Source organism: Typopeltis vanoorti, chromosome 15 (genome assembly GCF_054136105.1).
Source record: "Typopeltis vanoorti isolate ZY-2024b chromosome 15, IOZ_Tvanoo_1.0, whole genome shotgun sequence".
NCBI classification, from domain to species: domain Eukaryota; kingdom Metazoa; phylum Arthropoda; class Arachnida; order Uropygi; family Thelyphonidae; genus Typopeltis; species Typopeltis vanoorti.
Window position 1 is genome coordinate 46,674,131 of NC_143563.1, and position 20,080 is coordinate 46,694,210.

General features: G+C 33.7%; 1 protein-coding gene across 1 annotated transcript in view; it reads left to right on the top strand.

Annotated features, from left to right (window-relative positions):
* The first annotated feature begins 2,307 nt into the window (after window positions 1–2,307).
* Window positions 2,308–20,080, top strand: part of LOC150098735 (doublecortin domain-containing protein 2-like) — a 138,773-nt gene continuing 121,000 nt past the window's right edge. The window contains exon 1 of the mRNA XM_090405739.1: window positions 2,308–2,669. Within this exon, the coding sequence (XP_090261865.1) occupies window positions 2,308–2,669 (362 nt within the window). The remainder of the gene's footprint in view (window positions 2,670–20,080) is intronic.

Consider the following 20,080-nt stretch of genomic DNA (forward strand, 5'->3'; position numbering starts at 1 on the left):
ATTGGAAGAACGATGGTACGTGCGCCGTTTGATTGGAAAAGGCATAAGTTCGAATCTGTCTTGATGAGAGGAATCTTTACAGCAATCCCTCGATTAGTGCGCCTAATGCGTTCCTCAAAACAGGCGCATTAATCAAAAACGCACTGATCGAATATAATAACCTATGGGACAATGTATAATTCGTTCCTCAAATTTCTTTTTTGAACCTTAATTTTTTTATAAAAGAATTAAGGTATGTCTCAGGGCCTTGATAAAGGAAAACCATGAAGCTGAAAGACAATAAAACATATTCAGAATATAAATTTTATTATTCTACTTCTTAACAAAGAACTGAGCTAACGTAGTTTGGCGGGCATTTTGTTTCTTTTTTTTCATACAACCGACGGTATGGCCCTATTGCCTCTTCTACTCTTCTGCGAATTTTACTGCTTCTCTCTTCATCAGGGTCAGCCTTTAAGCATTGTTGCTTAAAAACTTCGATTGTACGAAAATTTCACAGATACTATTGATTTGGTTGAGGTAATCCATTAGTTCTTCTTTCGTATGATCCCAAATGAGAAAGATATCATCAACATATCTTTACCAAATTTTCGTTTTGGAATGATCTGGGATAAGATTTGGGATTATACGAAAGAAAAACTAATGGATTACCTCAACCAAATCAATAGTTTCCACCATACCATCAAATTCACATTAGAAATTGAAAAAGATGGAAAACTGCCATTCCTAGACATCCTAATAAAGAAACAAACCAATAATAGTATCAACCTATCTGTGTATAGAAAACCTACAAATACTGGTATATCTGGTATACAAATCTGATATATCTCAGATATATGATGAGAAATATCTCATCATATATCTCAGAAACTTAGCATTATTCATATGCTCAAGAAAAGAGCTATACAGTACACAACAGACCAAGATGACCTAAAAACTGAATTAACTACGATATCCAGAGAGCTATTTTTAAATGGTTATCCGAAAAGACTCTACAACAAGATTCTCTTGACTGATATACCACATAGACAACGTGATGACGTCCAATACATCAGTACTATTACTGTTCCATTTGTCAGCAGCATTTCCAAAAAAATTGGCTAACCTTCTAAAATCACATAATATCAGAGTAGCATTCAAGCCAGTCAATCAACACTATTCGGAATTTTTTAAGATCAACGAAAGACCCTCTTCCGTTCTACAAGTACTCTGGAGTATATAATATACCTTGCACATGTGGTATTAGTTAAGTAGGTCAGAACCTCTAGAAGCTTCGAAACGAGAAAGAAAGAACACATAGGGTATGTCAGAAACAACAGACAAGACATTTCAGGCCTTTCTTGCCACTTTGCCTCTACCAACAATCGCATTGAGTGGGATAAGAGCCTTATGTCCTGTATAGAAGATAACTACCATTCAAGAACCTTCAAGGAAGCAGCTACAGTCGCCCGCACAACAACTGAAAACCTAAACAAGAATCAAGGTCTAACCTTACCAGAAATTTGGAAAGCTTTAATTAGATCATTAAACATCAAAGAAATGAACTTTCATGACAATCACATCCTGAGTCATAACAAATAAATCACGTTCCCGAGACACTCGCATTGTCTCGCACAATACTAATTTTTGTATGAATTAGAACCATCAGTTATAACCTGGTCTGTTACCTTCATATAGCTTACTAATTTTGTATTCCCTGAAGATGCTGATAGAAAAATTGGCGAAACATGTAGGACGATAAATTAAAAGTCACTTGACTAACATTATATAAAAAAAGTGGAATAGTTTATAAACAGCAACAATTATATTATTGCTGATTTTATTAAATTAAAGTATGTTATTAATACCATTAAAATAATTATTAATACAGGAAAATAAATATATTTTCTAGAAGACCTTATCGTTTTATAAATAACATATTAAAAATTCAACTGAAAATCACGGTTATAACTTGACAACGTCCATAACACAAGGCAATGTACGCATTTGAAAACTTTTTTTTCCAGATTTTACTTTTACTATATCATTATTTCAGAAGGCGCTTTTGTCGCTGCTCAGTGCGAATCATTCTAGCAGTTAAGTTTACATACACAACGTGCGTAACTTAGCAACAGCCCGCACTGAGTATCTACGTTACGTATATATGAGCGCTATCGCATTTATTGAAACGTGTTTTGTGTTTGAACATTCTTAAGTGCTTCGCACAAGTCCCGATTATATTTTTGAGGATTTTGAATGCGTATGACCGATAACATTGTTAATTGTCATTACTGGTAGATCCAGTATCAAAGGGCGATTAGTTATGATATGGCGACAGAATCAGACGATCAAAAATCGTCTGCAGAAACTACTTCCACCGCAAATGCAACTGGTGAAAATGCAGGAAATATTGTTGCTACAACTGCTATGTCAGAAACCAAATGGATACAGGTGTATGTAAATGGAGATGAACACTATACGGGATTCAAATGTGTTGTTAATAACAAACATTATAGAAACTTAGACGTTCTCCTTAATTATCTCACAGAAAAACTTCAACCGAGTTTTGGAGCTATACGAAATATTTATACTCCACTTAGCGGGAGCCGTGTGTCAAATTTGGAAGACTTATTACCTAATCACCAGTATGTCGCAGCAGGAAGTGAAAAATTCAAGAAACTGGAACCAGGGTAAGTGTTTATTATTTTAAATCAAATTTTATTTCAGGATATAATGACATATGCGTCAAACAATGTATTATGATAGGTACAAAATGCAGAGAAAATAAATTATTCATTTGACATGGAATTTAATGTATACATAAAAGAAACGTTTTACGACAAGTTTCAGAATAATTCATTTTCTACGAAGATTGTGCAGCTTCCTCAGTAATTTGTATGATACAAACTATAGACATTTAACATTAATAACAGCTAATAATATATGTAAAAAAAATAATAATAATAATAAATACCTTTAAAAAGAATATTCTTAAACGATTCGTGCATTTTTGGATAACATGCACAGCAAATTAATATAATGTTATGTTATAAAACAAATATTAGACGATAAGATTAGATATTACATTACTATAGAACAGGTTTGATTAAGAAAATTATGAGAACATGCAAAGAAATGTGAATCCACACGATTATGATGTAAATACAATTAAATAATTTGTGTATACTTTTGAAAGAAGGTTCTGTAGCTGAGTAGGTATCGATGATTCTTTTTCTTATACATATTTGAGTTCGAATTCTCAAAAATATGAAAATACGAAAAATACTATAAGTGCTTTTCAACTGGAGGTGAGTTACCCCGTATCATACAGAGCTGAATGCTTTATTATTTATATTACCTATTCCGAAAATACAAGCTTTTCATCCGCAAAACCGAATAAAGTAGCCCGAGAATACAAGCATTAGAAACTTTACAGATAGGATTAACCAACTTATCGTAATATTAATCTGGTTTGTATTCAACCAGGTTACTTGACTGGGATGGACTCTTTCAGTCTACGTTGAAGGAAGATGAGAGAATATGAGTGAGTATACCTTTAATTATGGGTGCAGCCAAGAGGATGGCTCACAGGCTCAAGTTCCCTCTTCTGAATTTTAATAATATCAATGTGCTTTTTTTAAATTTTTAACGAGCCCTTCTGTACTCGCAGAGGACTAAAATATTTATCTCCGCCAGTTCAAAATAACATTGGAGCTTAAGTTGGAATCGATCACAGAATATATGAAAGTAGCAGGATGCATCTTGCACCGAGCTACCGAAAGCAGAACCAGTTGTCACCATCGAGATAATATTCCACATCTGTTCGAGATATCATACGAAGCTTTCTCTTTGTATAGAAAGACAAGTGCGAAAATTACTAAGAGATAACAAAATTATAATCCTAATGAAAGGAAATATACTGTTTTTTTTTTTTTTTTTAAATATATATATTCAATTTAAGCCAAACTCAAAATGTGTCAACAAACTTTAATATCACAGTACCCGCTTCTCAAAATATGCTCTATAAATTCCTTGGGATCTATAAGAGTCCTTTAAGAGCTATTCTTACATCTGTTAATACCAAATTTCACCAAAATTCATCCTATCAGAGCAACTCTAGTATCATCCACAGAATACAGATGAACAGCGAGACTAATAGTAAGGAAGAAACACTTTTTTTGGTGAACCAGATCGTTTGCTTACAAGGAAGGACTTTCGATCTTCTTCTCGTCAAGTAATGCGTTGTTCTAAATTCATACAGATTGACATTACAGACCACATTTTCTATAAAATTTTAAATTATTATGTATTTACATAAAAATTTATTTTCTTGAAAAATCTTTATAATATGGAGAGACAAAATCCAAAGAGCTCTAAGCCACAGTTTTCGACACAGAAGCTAAGAGCTTCGAAAAACTGACATATAGATGTTACGACGCTAGCATTATCAGACTTAAAAAAAAAAAAACAAGTCAACTTAGTTCACCTAGGGAAATCTTCGGTCAAGAACCAAACTATCTGTCCATGGTGTCCATAGATAGTTTGTTTTCGTTCAGGTGATAATACTTTGTGGAATTTTGAGGCTTCCCTGACATTTCGACTTTTTGCCACAAGTTATTGCTAAAATTTTATCTTGCCATTAGCGATAAGCCTATTTTGTTTTTGGCAAACGTGACTAATTTTTATCGATTAGCAAAACAAATAAATAATGAAAAATGTTGATTAAATGAGCCTTTATCATTCTTATTGAATACTTGATCCATCTTTGAATGATCGAGAATTTTGATGCGTATCGCTGGTTTCATACTAACACTTGAATGTGTCGTCCCGTTTGTAAGGATTAACCGAGACACATGCTCAGAAGTGCCCTTAATATATGAAATAAGAATCCTGGACATCATCGCTTTATAAAGAAATCATTGGAGAGATGAAATTGATGATTTTGTCAATTTGGGTTATAGCCATTGAGAACAGATGCTTGCTTGATAGTAGAAATTTCTTGCAGAAACGTTTCAGATGAACAAACGATGTGGTCTTGGCAGCAGAGATTTGATTTTATCCTGGTTTTAAGAAAGATGATATGCCGATCTTTGATGTATATAACGACGAGAAAAAGATAGGTTTAAGGTATTCTATTGTGATAGAAAACACTCTGCTTTTCGCTTAATAGAAACATCTAGAAGGGTAAAGATGCATTTGCCTCTTTTCAGGGTAAATTTAATTCTAGGATTTAAGTCATTAATTTTTTGCAACATCTTATTGTTCGTTGTTCTTTATTATTACGTGAAAGCAACTAAGGTTGAGGCGAGAATATCAAATTTTTTAACTGTACGGTATTCCGAAATTCTTTTCCCAGATTCTTGCTCTTCCGTATGATGCTAGTTAATTTACCTTCAGTTGCAAAGCTTTATAATGGTTTCCAGGTTGTGGGTAGGATTCTAGCCGGAATCTTTCCAGCCAAAGGCACAGTCATCCTGACTTCTGACTGCAACGGAGGCTTTGACGAATCGGTATGAAAGCAACCATATCGAGTAAAAGTAAACATTGTCATTAAAATTACAAGGAAAATTATCTTTATTCCACTCATTTCTAACTGATTCATCAAATGAACATCTGGAGAGTTTTTTCATCATCTAGTTGAGGAAAATGACAAATAGACCCTTAAGTAATAAATGAAGCTCAAGATTACCACTTGACTTATTGATCATGAGAATGGCCGTTGTAGTGCTTTGCCATGTTTGGTCTCCAAAGCAGGGTCTCAGGTTTCTGTTCCTTCCTTTTCTTGCATGCTGAGCGGGTGACCTTTTAAAAACATGCTAAACACATTGTAGAGACACAGAACCTCTCTTTTCAAGGGTTTACAGTGAAGCGATTTCTCAGACCAGCGGGTGATAGTACCAGGGACTTAATGATAGCGCAGAAGAAGACTTCCACATCAACTGGTGGATAATCATATGGTGCTTTTCTCCTTCTTTTCAGTTATGAAAGACGTTATAAATGTAGTCACATTGAAGATCGGAGAAAATTGCTCATAAAAAGAGTTAAAAAAAAAATCATTACAAACAACAAATATCCAACAACTAAAATCCACACAAAAAGCATTGCATCTATTTGATTTTCTTAACACATACTTAAAGAACATGTATTTAGGACTCACAGATATTTAACAAGTGTTGTTATTTCTCGAATAATATTAGCCAGTAGCCTGAACAACGGCTGTCTGATTTACACACTCCGCGATTCCTTCTGATACTTGTATATTCGTTCGGATCTGACAGCAGTGTCAGAGAACACCAACCCAGAATTCCTTCTTTTTTATAATCTCCGGTTCAAAATTTCCCTTCCTCACTTTATGACATTCATTTGACGTATTTACACCATTTTAATTTGTTATTTAGAAGGCTTTTTTTTTGCAATCCAATACCAAACAATGAAGTAACATTCCTTTTCTTTGAAATTTAAATATTCACAAGTCGAAATGGCATCTCTTCTTCAAGTTGAGCATCAAACTGTGCGGTGGTGGTGGTGGTGTGTGTGTGTGGGGGGGGGAGATAGAAGTATTTGCTGTTAGTAATGATCTCACATAAATTGCCTGTGTCTACCTACCAGTACAACAGATAATGCTTATCATCCTACAAACACCTCGGACATCTTATTAACAAGCTATCCTTCCAAACATACTATATATCTTGGCTCTCGTCTTGGTAACTCTGACCATAACTAGTCCGTTTCTTCTTCTTGGGAACATCCTTCATCCCGCCTCTTTCAGTTTTGTGTCTTTCGACATTATCACGGCTTCAAATGGGATGTTCGGACTTTCTACTCCTTCATTCTATGATCTTCATCAACTTCATTCCCACTCAAGGGGAGTCACTGAACAAATGGATTAACCTCCATTCGTTCAGTTCCGTCAAGGGCCATGCTTTCCTCTAGTCTTGGAAGTCCCTTCTCAAGTTGTCCATTCAGCGTTGTTTAGGTATCTCCTTACTTCTTTTGCTTAGTGGCATCCCCAGCACTCTCTTTCTCACATAGCTTTTGTCTTGTCACATAACATGGCAAAACCACCTCAGCCTTAGTTCCCTAATCTTCTCAAATATTTGAGTTACCTTCATTGTTCACCGAATCAGTGAGTTTTTGATCTTATCCAATCTTGTTATACAACTTGCAAATCTCAACATTCTCATTTCAGCTGCTTCCATTCTCTTTTGTCATCTCTTGGTCATCTGCCAGGTCTCACTGCTGGTATCAGTTCTGGTGTTCCTACTATTTTGTAGATCTATCCCTTTAACTTGCTAGGACCTTTGTATCATAGGATGTCTGAAATCTTCTTCTATTCTATGATATGATTACTATGTCCTCTCCTGATATTCTCCTGCCTTGGTTCTCCAACAAACGTGTCAAGGAAGTCCAGAGAAAAAAACATATTGTAAGAAATTATAAGATTAAAAAATTCCTGCTTTATTCTCAAGTCTACAATACTGTTCGCAACAGATGGGGAAAAATGTCAAAAAAATTCAAATCCGACTTCAATTGGACAAGATTAATTTTAAAAAAAAATTAAAAGTTATTTATGATCATGAGAGTAACTTTCTAATTATGCTTAAATTTGTGTTCACAGAATTAACATCCATTCCATATAGTTTTTATAATCCTTCATGCTGTCTTAGCGTTTGCTTTACAGCATGGAAGCAAGCCCATCGCATTAAGAAAATTAGAGATGAGATAAAATCTCTAATTGTATCTCTAATTATTCTTGATTGTTATTGTCCCCACCTCATTTCTCTCAAAAATAATAGAGGTTTCTCCAGATGTGTTTGAAAAGTATTCTTTTTAAATACTGACAAGTTTTAAAAAATAATTTCTACTACATTTACTTTACCGTAAAGACTGAATACAGTATATTATCCCTGCTTCAAATAAAAGTGAATGTTTTAGTTGAATAACAAAAATTAAGGCTATTATTTTTGAAATAATTATTTTATTTTTAAATTTCATAATAAAATTTTAAAAAATTAAATAAACATCAGTTGTAAAATAATTAAGTAAATTATATTAATAAACAATAAGAGCCTCATAAATATATGTCGATCACCTCCTTCCCAAACTTAAGTCTGGTCCTATCCTGTTTATTACATTTTAAAATTCAAATTTCGTTATATACTGTACTTTTCGAAGAAGTATGATATATATAGAATGGCTTTTTGGAACAAATAGTCCTGAAAGAAAACTAGAAATATTAAAGAAATACTGCTTAAACAATTTACGCTACTGAAATAATATATCGCATAGTTATGACAGCAAATAATTCTGTTCTTTCATCCATTATAGCTGGTTCCTAAGTCTATCATAATCACTGGACGTAATTTGACTTATATAAATTCGTTTCTCCTCGAAATCACTACATATCTGCTCGCCATCCAAGTAAAGATCACGTGATCACTTTCATCAGCTAGAGATAAGAATGACATCTCAGCCATAATCACTTGCTATGCCACTTCGACCAAATGCTAAATTTCCATATGTTACGTAAGTTGAATGACGTTCCAGAGTTTCCAAAGTAACGGTCCCTATGTTGTTTCCTTTGCCAAATCGATATTGCCTTAATCAAAGTCTCCTATAATCATCAGTTATTTTGTGCTCTACAGCATTCCATGCTATAGAGCACAAAGTAAGCACAATTATCCATGCCAGGTTAATTTGCCATTTACACTCATCACCTTATACATTCCCGACATATCCTTCATAACCATTTCAATGTTACACCATATCGTGTCAAAGCAATCACCATTTCTCTCTTAGTTCCAAACTCCCGTTTCATCTCTATGTCCCTATCCTCTTTACGTATTAGCATTCTATTTTTTTAAAATTCGTAATAAATAATATTACGCATTTTTTTCATATTAATTTTTATTTTAATTTTTTCATAATAATTGATTATTCTGTATTAATGGTCGAAAAGGAGCACTGAAAAATGGACTTCAAAATTTTAATTCATGAATTATTTGACATGATAAAGAGAAGGAGAGAGGATAAAATTCACAGATGACATTATGCAGAATTTTGACGATGAAACGAAAACAATTCAAAATCACAAAGGAAAAACGGAAAGGAGAATCTAAAAGTGCATAAAAGAGTGAATACTATGTGATTTTTAAACCACACCAAATTGGCCATAACTTCGAGCTCTATTCTGTTTTACGGTTTAATATCTTGGATAACGGCGAATGCACAACTCCTAAAATCCGTATTGCCGTAAGCTGTGTGTTCTTACATATTAAGCAATGATACAAATAACGAAATTCGATTTTATCGTGTAAATGTAAAGGTTCAACGGCAAGCTGCTGTTTTGAAATCGTTGCGATTAGTTACAGTGAAACAACATATTAAATATTAAACTAGACTGCACTGTAATCGTATTCGTTGAGCTGTGACAATCTTGATGAAATAAATACTAATTTTTTTTTTCTGAAACAGAATAAGTTATCTTTCAGTTGTGTTTTTTCTTCGTCACCAAAATAAATTTTTATCGTTTTATTTATTTATTTTTTTTGTATTGCTTTATTGAGAGTTTTATTTTTTATTTTAAAAAAAGTTCTGCTATAGTAAGCACATAAAAATTCAAAATCCGCCAATATTTATTAGTTTGGAGTTTGTTCAGTACAAGTAAAATCAGAAACCAAGAAACATGTGTAACGGTTCTTCCAGTACGTATTTGTGCCTTTAGAATCACTATCCAAAATCCAAAATTATCTAATCAAACCAAGAAATAAAGTGCTTTAATTGTAAAACAATGCCTGAATTGCAATAACAAAGCAGTGATTGGTAAAAACGAGGTATGCACAATATTATGGGGTACCCTCCCATAATGACTAGGCATTACCATTTTCAGATAAAATTTACAGATGACATTATGCAGAATTTTGACGATGGAAAGAAAATAATATGTGCAATATTTATTCCTAAAGATTCCATGCGAAGATCAGATAAAGAACTAAGTAGATTTGTTGAATTAAGCTGTTTAGCTTAAATTTTGAATAAAACGTTGAATGACAGCAGTTCCCCATTGAAGAAATCAAAATTTTCATTATTTACATTTCAATAAACATTATGGTAGTAAGTCCATGGAGACATAAATGGGTGTGTCAGGTGGATTCTATCCCAGTTGAGTCCTTGATTGGGAATTGAAGGATACAAAAAGAAACCAAAATTATTCATCTTCTTTAAGCATGAAGAAGAAAACATTATTCATTCATTCTTAGCGATATACGAACACAGACTATTCAAATAAAAAGAGAAGTTTCTTTAGTCAATGCCATATATATTTTAAGAAAATCCTTCCAGTCAGAGTTGATTTATATCCTATAAATCCATTTAAAAAAAAAAAAGAAGAACGAATGACATCAGTCTATTTATTCTTCACACGACTTCAGCTGATTAATTGTTTTTTTTTTTTCTTTTTCCTCCTATTTCATTTTTATTAATAATAAGACAACTTAAGAAAAATTGAAAGCTCATCACTACCGTGGGAGAGCAAGGGTTGCATGTTTCGGATTAGATTATTCGGAAATTCTAATTTAGAAAGCGGATATGGTCTTTTCAAGCCACCTCAATCCTCCTGTAAGTAAATAAGTAAGGTAGTGGTCTCACATCAAGCGAAAAAATAATCTATTATCTAAAAATATATATGGTAATATCCAATGTGGATTTGATTGGTTGCAAACTGAGATGCTAGCAACTCAGGCTAACTTAATAATAATAATGATAATAATAATAATAATAATAATAATAACTTTTTAGCATTTTATTATTTCTCAGATAAATTACATACATACATACAATAATATTTTTTTTCAATAAAATTTGGATTACATATTTAAATTACATGGGATAATTACATTGCATACATACATACATACCTACATCGATTACATATTTTTTTTAATTCAATCCTCTTTTTACACGCTCTGTCCAAAAAGAAACCGAACTTTTCAAAAATAGAAGAAACTAGTGGCGCCACCTGTTGTATCTTTTTGTTGTCGAAAGAGTCAACCTTCATTAGTGTTGTTTCCACTGTTTTTGATATTTGTTTCATTAGAAGCCAAGTTATAGTGCCAAGAGTGACTGTGTTTTGACGAACAGTCGGTCGTCACGATATTCATGCCGTACGCCACGAATTCTCGCTATCTCAATCGCTTCAAAACTTCGAGATAAAACTCACCATTGACCGTCTGGCCAGGCGGAATGAATTCTTTGTGGATAATGGAATCGTAGAAACAAATCCTCATTGTCTTTACTTTTGACTTCTCCAAGCGCTTTTTTCGGATGTCCCCCTCTTCTGGTGGTCTCTACTCAGCACTCTGGCGCTTTCTTTGGGGCTCATACTCAAAACACCACGTTTTGTCACCAGTAACGATCGTTTCAAGGAAGTTTGAGTCCTTACGAGCGGTTTTAATGAGGTCCTTGTAGTGTTCAATTCGATACATTTTTTGGTCGTCGGTCAACTTGTGGGGAACAAATGCGAATTCAATTTACGAAGGTCCAAACTCACGGTCAAAATGTTGCGCACAGTTGATTTTGGAATCCCCAATTCATCTTCAATCAATCTCACGGACAATTTCGGGTTTTCTTTGATGAAATCATGCACTTTTCGGATGTTAACTTCGCTCAGTCCAGTTTTTGAACGACCCTGCTTTTCGTCGTCCTCAAGCGTCTCACGACCACTTTGAAATCGCTTAAATCACTCGTAAACTTGAGTACGGGATAAGCATTCAACGCCGTATACTTTTTGAAGCATTTGATGCGTTTCGGTAAAACGTTTACCAAGTTTAACACAAAAGTCAATCGCAGCTATCTGTTTGAAGCTCATTTTCCGACAAAACACACTGTCACTCTTGGCATTTTAACTCGGCTTCTAATGAAACAAATGTCATAAACAGTTGACACAACACTAATGAAGGTTGCCGCTTTCGATAATAAAAAGATACAACGGGTGGCGCCACTAGTTTCTTCTTTCGAAAAGTTCGGTTTCTTTTTGGACAGAGGGTGTATTATTAAAATTATGATTACATATTTACAACAGGTTTAGTTCTGTTTTTTTTTTTTTTGTAACAATAAAATGAAATTCGTACAGATTTTTATTATTTTTTTTCTGTATAATGTGTTAATAACAGTTACTGTAGTTGGTTTATACATTTAACAATGAGTTATAGCTCAGTGTATGTGGCGTTTGCACACCATTGCGCGTGACCGCACGGAGGAAGACTTCTCGGTTTCGAATCTAGTCGGCAACTAGAAGAAATTTTTCTAAACCTTTTCTCGACCTATTCCCGAGTTAGTCGATCTCCGGCACTGACAAACCCGTTTTTTTCTCCCGGAAACTCGGATTTTTCGTCCGGTAAACTCAAGAAAATCGACCATAGAACCCACATTATTTTAGACATTAAATACGAGTGTTAGGGTTAGGGACCACGAGATGGCAGCACTTGTTGAGCCGTCTCTCTTCACTGTGTGCCACTTAATTAGTGATAGCCTTGGGCCAGCTATCTCTGATTGGGTACCAGTGGAGATTGAACTGCCCATCCAGTCTCCAAAAGTTAGATAGGGCTAAATGGCCTCGCCTACTCCCAGTGGTGTAACTAGAGCTTTTGCCGCCCGGGGCGTTCCCTGATTTTGCCGCCCCTCTCAATACACACCAAAAATACTACAAAAAGTCAAACCACGTATAGGGAAATAAATTAAAACACTGTGTTTATTTTTGAAGTAAAACTTTAATTTCAACAATCTAAAATGTTATTTTTCTTGCTTTTCTTTTAGCAAAATCGTCGATGACATTTTCGAATTCTATTTCATAGTGATGTAGGTAATTCATAATCAATTTTAATTTAGAAAAACTCCTCTCACAACTAGCAACACTTACAGCAATTGTGAGGAAAATTCGCATCACATTTAATTATATCTAATCTAATTATATCCTCAGCATCTAATTATATCACATTTATATATGATATAATTAGTTGCTGAGGTCTTGTTATACAGTATATATTTCTGACTGTCCTGTAGTTGGCATCGAAATAATGTTTTAGCAAAGCTGCATAGTGACATAAGTGTTTTACTGTCAGTATTTCATGTTCTGATATTGCAGTGTACATAAAGTCGATATTGTCTCTGTTCCCAAATGATCAGTTTTATCATTTTGTACTGTAACATTTTGTACTGTGTTGTTTCTGAAATTCCGAAAAATGTAAAGTGAAGATCCCTAAGGAATTTCCTGCAGGTTATATAATTTCCGTCGGATGATAAATCCTTCAGGCACTTGTTGCACTTCATGACTCACCTTTCTTCCCTTGAGCAACTTTAAAGATGGCGACGTCCTTTGTTCTTTGCTCGTTGATGACCATGGTGAACTCTGTTCAATTTTCAGAACTCAAATTTTGTATTCTACTTGGCCGATTTCGGTGAATTATATATCACTGTCTTCAGCGTGGCAAGTAGAATTACCTTATGACACTTTTAAATTAAAAACTGGAGTTAGAACTACTTTAAAATTATGAAAAACGGAACAGCGATACCACCATGCAGTCGTTCGAATAATAATAATAATTATAATAATACAATAAACAATCATCACATTTGTCTAATTTCGAATCCTATTCTTATGTCTGGCAGTAATTAAAGTTATGAAGAACTTTTCAGCCGAAGATTAATTAGCCGGTTTCTTATGGAGATGACAGTTTCTTTTTTTTTTTTTTATTTACCCTGCATTTACAAACAAAGAGTACTTGAACACAGAAAATGGAGACAGACATAGGAGACAAACCACATGCCATAAGAGGAGAATTTTACTTCGCGATCCCTGAGAATTACTTAATCCGCCTAAAAAATTGGGAATAATTAATGGCATACATACAGCAATGGTCTTGAAATTTCGAAGCTTCTTTAGCCCATTCTAAAAAGGAGACACTCGCTCTTTAATGGAAAAGAGCTAGTTCGGATCCTATCCTATCAAAAGCATAGCATAGTGTCTAGGATTTTGCGACTAAGATGGAGGTGTTTAGTTTTTCTTCTCTCGAAAAATCCGATTATTTCTCCATATCGAATATAAAATACACAACATAATACGGTGATGCTTCCTAGCAATCGTTTGATTCTGGGGTGTGTGTGTGTGAGAGGGGGTAGTAAACAGACTGCATAAGCTGGGTTGAGATGGTCGGAATTACAGTGAAGCAACTAAGATGCTGAAACCAGATTTATTCTCTGTTGACGGTATCATCTGTTCTGAGGCAGGTTTAAATACGACATGAAAAACTTTAGTTTCTATGAAGAAAATCTCTATCACTTCAGTATGAGACCAGTTAATTACACCTTTCATTGAATATCCTTTATAAAGGTTCCTATCGTGTTGAACTTGATTCAAATTCAGGTATTTCCAAAAGAACAATAGACGCCCCCTTGACTGCATTACAGAGACGTGGGTTTTAATTTAATTGTCAAGTCAATGGTTTTACAGACATATTTCCGCTAAATAATTCCGGTATTTGAAATGCAAATATTTTTAAAACCAAACTTGATAATTTTTTGGGATAGATGCTCATCAACTCAAGGTTTAGTGTATCTGCGAGTCTCTCAACATAGCAACTAGCTCAACAAAAGAAGTTCGCTGTATTTTATGGTAGTAAATTTTGATAAGGGATTCGTATACATATACGAAGCTACATCTAATACATCTGACCAGCTATCAAACTGCGCTGTAATCAATTTGCTTTTAAATTGGTTTATTTTTTAACTGATCAGTTTACATTTCAACTACTAGCGTTGAGAAAAAACTTAACCCTACAAAACGATCAGAATTTCTCAAGAACCGCTGAAAATGATTGACAACCCTTTTTGAATTTAAATATTTGAAACACAGTCATATTTCAAAACAAAGCAACATTCCTCATTTCAAGAACAGTAAATAGACTGTCATGAAGTTTGAAGTTCGTCCTGAAGAAGAATTCGAATTTCTCGCAAACCGCAATTTTAATTTTTAAGGAAAAAAAAAACGATAGCTTTTTTATGTGTTAGAAAATTACGTTCTTGATTCACTTTTCAGCTAACTGGGATACCCACATATTGCAACATTGAGCGAAAAGTTTTAAATGTCCATTTCCCTACAAGGTGGTTGGGACTGCTTCGCTCTCCTGCTAATATTAAGCCCTTCCTTTTTAGATTATTTTCCAAAGGCTTACGTAAAGTGTACAAATCAAAAATAACTTCACTACAAAAGATGAAATTCTAAATTAGACACGCTGTACCTACATTTACTCAGGAAATGTGCGAGTGTACATGACAGTCCTGATTTACACGTTTAATGGATGGATGAATGACAAGCTATACAGAGCTCACCGTGAACGTATTCATCTTGAATTTTAAAAAAATACATACTCCGTTATTTACAATATTTATTATTGTTATTTGTTCTAATTTATTTTATTTTATTTACTTATTGTGGAAGACAGTGGGTGATTACAAATAATAAATAAATGAGTATCCTCTCCTCAGCGACTGAATTTGCAGAGTTCCGTTCCTTGTGATATTTTAAATGCAAATAAAAGATATGGCTAGTAATATTTGTACCTTCTACCTGTACGTTACTGAAGCCAGAGTATGCACTTCAGAATATGCACTATCATAATTATCAGAGTATGCACTTCATATCTACATATGAAGTGCATACTCTGATAATTATGAAACTTGGATTGTTCTAATGCGAAGAAATCATTCTTATTTCTACACTGAATCACCGCAAATTTTTGAGAGCTGATAAGCCTTTCAGTTGCGAGGTTTCTCACTATACAACTTCTTTCACTGCACCCAGCACACAAACAAATAAAACTTCTGTAGAAGATATTTTTATGGGAATCTAATTAATGAAAAGCTGTTAAGCCTGTTGTGCGTTAGTATCGTAGGTGGAGTAACAGTTAGCTATTTCAGAAACTGCTCTAGTAATCATACATGAAACTTTACAGCAAACTTCTAGCTCTCAATAAGCAGGATATGTTGGAGGTAGTAATGGTAGTATTGTTAATGATGGTTGTCTAATGGATTTTTGTCAGATTGAAAAACATAACTGGATCCTAAATGGTTGTATAATCTAGGTTGGCACTAAGATTATCGAGAAACAATTTACAAATGGAAAACACAAATTTAACAGATTCACTTCACAAATATATGTGGTTTCCAATCTCAACAATTGAGATTGGAAATTATGTTTGTAGATTGTAGATGGAAATTATGTTATTTCCATCTACAATCTACAAACAAAATCTACTTTTCACAAATAAAAAATAAACCCTTCAAATTTCAGGTTCAAGCATTATTTATCTCAGTTTCATAACAGTACCCTCCTTGAACCTTTTTCGTCTCAAAGTTGGTATTTGCATATATACTAACTTATGATAATATGCCGATCTAGTATACTAGTATATCATGATGTATCATGATATACCGAAATATTAAAAAGATGATGTCCAGTTCAGAATCACTAAAATGTAATTCTCTAGTAGAGAATTGCTTTCTCTACTAGAATGTCCAGTTTAGAATTACCTACTTATGAACTTATTTGTCTAACAAGCTCTTTGCCTCTTTCTATCAAATTCATATCCGATCTCTCTCTCTCTCTCTCTCTCTCTCTGTCTGTCTCTCTCTCTCTCTCTGTCTCTCTCTCTCTCTCTCTCTCTGTCTCTCTCTCTCTCTCTCTCTAGATTTCATAATGCAACCAACCATTCCAAAGATTTTGATTTCCTTTCTTTAAACGTTGAATTTCTCTAGAATATACTATGGATGTTGTTTATCCTCTAGAACAGGGATCTCCAAACTACGGCCCGCGATATGATTTTATCCGGCCCGCCAATTGCACTAATTTTTCAATAAGAATCCGCGAAAAAAAAAAAAAAATCAGCTAACGCCTGTTTATTCCCGTATACGGGAGTAGGCGAGGCCATTTAGCCCTATCTAACTTTTGGAGACTGAGTGGGCAGTTCAATCTCCACTGGTACCCAATCAGAGACAGATGGCCCAAGGCTATCACTAATTAACCGGTACGCAGTGAAGAGAGACGGCTCAAATGTGCCGCCATCTCGTGGTCCCTAACCCTAACACAATATATTTAATGTCTGAAATAATGTGGGTTCTACGGTCGATTTTCTTGAGTTTACAGGACGAAAAACCCGAGTTTCCGGGAGGAAAAACCTGCTTGCCCGTGCCAGAGATCGACTAACTCGGGAACCGGTCGAAAAAAGACTTAGAAAAATTTCCTCTAGTCGCCGACTAGACTCGAAACGAAGTCTTCCTTCGTGCGGCCAAGCGCGGCGGTGTGCAAACGCCACCTCCGCTGAATTACACAGGCTTCGTAGATTTCAAATGCATTACTTAAAATTGTGTTCAAAATATATTCCCGAATAGCAAAAAGTAACCGTAATCCAAGTTACAGTCTTTCTGACTATAAAAGGTCGGTTAAAATGGACCAACGAAGAAAAAAAATTTGAATTTTACAAAATTTTACAAGCAAATTTGAAGAAATTTTCTTGTAAATTTATGTCTATTTTTTGGAACAACGCATCTTTGCGAACAAACTTTTTCCCGAATGAAATATATCAAGTCAAAATACAGGGCAAATTTATCCGATGACATTTGAAATCGCTACTTGTAATTAACACTTCAGAATTTGAACCTGAGTTTAAGAAGATTTTAAAAACACAAACACAGTTACATCATTCACATTAATGGTTTTATTATAATTTGTGATAAAAATATGAGAATTTGATGATAGTGTTCGTTGTCATTAATATACGATAATTTAATCTTACATATTCTGTAATCAGTTTTTATCTGCTTTCAATAAAACTCATATATCTTGTTCTGGAGTTTTTTTTTTTACTATGGCCCGCTGAACAGTGCTGAAGTACCCAATGTGGCCCTCACTACGAAAAGTTTGGAGACCACTGCTCTAGAAGTTCAGACCACAATCTAATGTTAATTTATTTTCTCCCAGAGGATCAGAGTGGTTGTGTGAGTGTTGCTTACATAATCACTGTCATCTACGTTTTCTGATATTATAAGAATGCTAAGTGGAACGACCTTTCATGATTTCCATGCTTCATTTCCTTTCTTGAATTATTATTTCCAGCATTCGCAGTCAAACATTTACACTGAATGCATCATTGAAACAATTCTTTGCGCATGAAAAGAAACATTCATTTTCCTGTTCCACCTTAAATTCTTATCCTTGACCTTGGTTCTCCAAGAATTTTACCAAGGCTTCACAGGAAAAATACCCAGTTATATTATAATTGACTTTCATCAAAATCTTTATCTTCCATTTCTGTTTATACCAAAATTTGAAATAGTTGCAACTTTGAAAAGGCCAGAAGCATGAAACTTTCATGATGTCCAAAAAGCAGTCATGCTTACTAGTTTTTGCAAAAGCTGTTGGCTGTGACTTTGTTTAATTCTGCTTCCAATTCTTTCGCACACGAATGGTTCACGAAATTTTAAAATATCAGTAATCACTGAATGGAGTCGACAGAGACCAAAGAGCATAAGTAGGGGTCATGATTTGGATTCATAACTCCCTTTCAAAACAGTTAAAACATTATAAATTATGGAAGGAAAGAATAATAGAAGCTAGAATAAAAATAGATAGAGGCTATTTAAGAATAATTGGTTTATATGCTCAAGAAGAAGAAAGATAATAGGATAATACTGATTTTTATAATCAGCTACAAAACATATATAATAAAATAAATAAAAATGATTACGTAATTTTAGCAGGAGACTTAAATGCAAGAATTGGAAACACGAAAATTAATAATAATATAGGAATACATGGAGAACATACTCTAAACAAGAATGGTAAAAAATTGATTGACTTTGTAGTTTATAATAACCTAAAAATAATGAATTCGTTCTATAAACATAAAGACATACATAAATATACTGGGGCAGCAAAATAATGAAAATCAATATTAGATTACTTCATGTTAAATGAAAAGACATCAAAATTTTCACTAGATGTTAGAGTTCACAGAGGATATGAAATAAACAGTGACCACTTCCTTGTTAAAATAAAATTAAGATTACCACCTAAATAGCTACAAGTAACAAGAACAGAAAGAAAAATTGAAACATTTGTTTATAAAACTAGACTATTGAATGACACAAATGTACAATGGCTATATGAACAAAGAATTAAACAATATCTAGATAAAATAAAACAAAATGAAGAAACAGAAATAGAATGGCTTAATATAAAAACGATACTAAATGCAGCAGCAAATAACAGCTTAGGAAAGACCAAAAAATTCAATAAAAGGAAAAAAACTAAAGATCTGGGATGATACCATCAAAGAAATAATCAAAAAGAAATAAGAAGCCTATCACAAATGGTTAAGCAGTAAAAGATTATAAGATGAAATAGAATATAAAAAAATAAGATCCATAGCTAAAAGAGAAACATAGAGAATCATGGAACAAATTTGTTTCTAATTTAGAACATGATTTATATAAAATAAGAGCCAATGTATATAAGATTTTGAAACACTTAAATGCAGTTACCAAAGAAAACATAAAATTAAACACTGAATTGAAATTAGAAGAATTTCTAAATTACTATACAGAATTGTGAACAGACAAATATTTTAAAAAAGACAACTGGCAAACAATTAACGAAAATGAAAAGGAAATAACTAAAGAAGAATTAGAACTCAGCCTGAAAGAAACAAGAAACGGAAAATCACCAGGAGAAGATAAGCTAGGTTCAGAACTATATAAATACGCAGGAACAAGATTCAAAGAAAGACTCTTATCATTTTTAAATAAAATTTATTCAACTGGTATCCCCCCATTAGAATGGAAAAAAGCAATTGTGATTCCTATCTTTAAAAAAAGGTAATAGAGATGACCCTAAAAACTATAGAGGTATCAGTATACTAAATTCCTGTTACAAAATATATAGCAGAATCTTAAATACCAAACTAGTGAAATATTCCGAAAACTTTATTCTAGAAGTACAGAATGGATTTATAAAAGGACGATCATGTATAGACCCGGCCTTTTGCCTAAA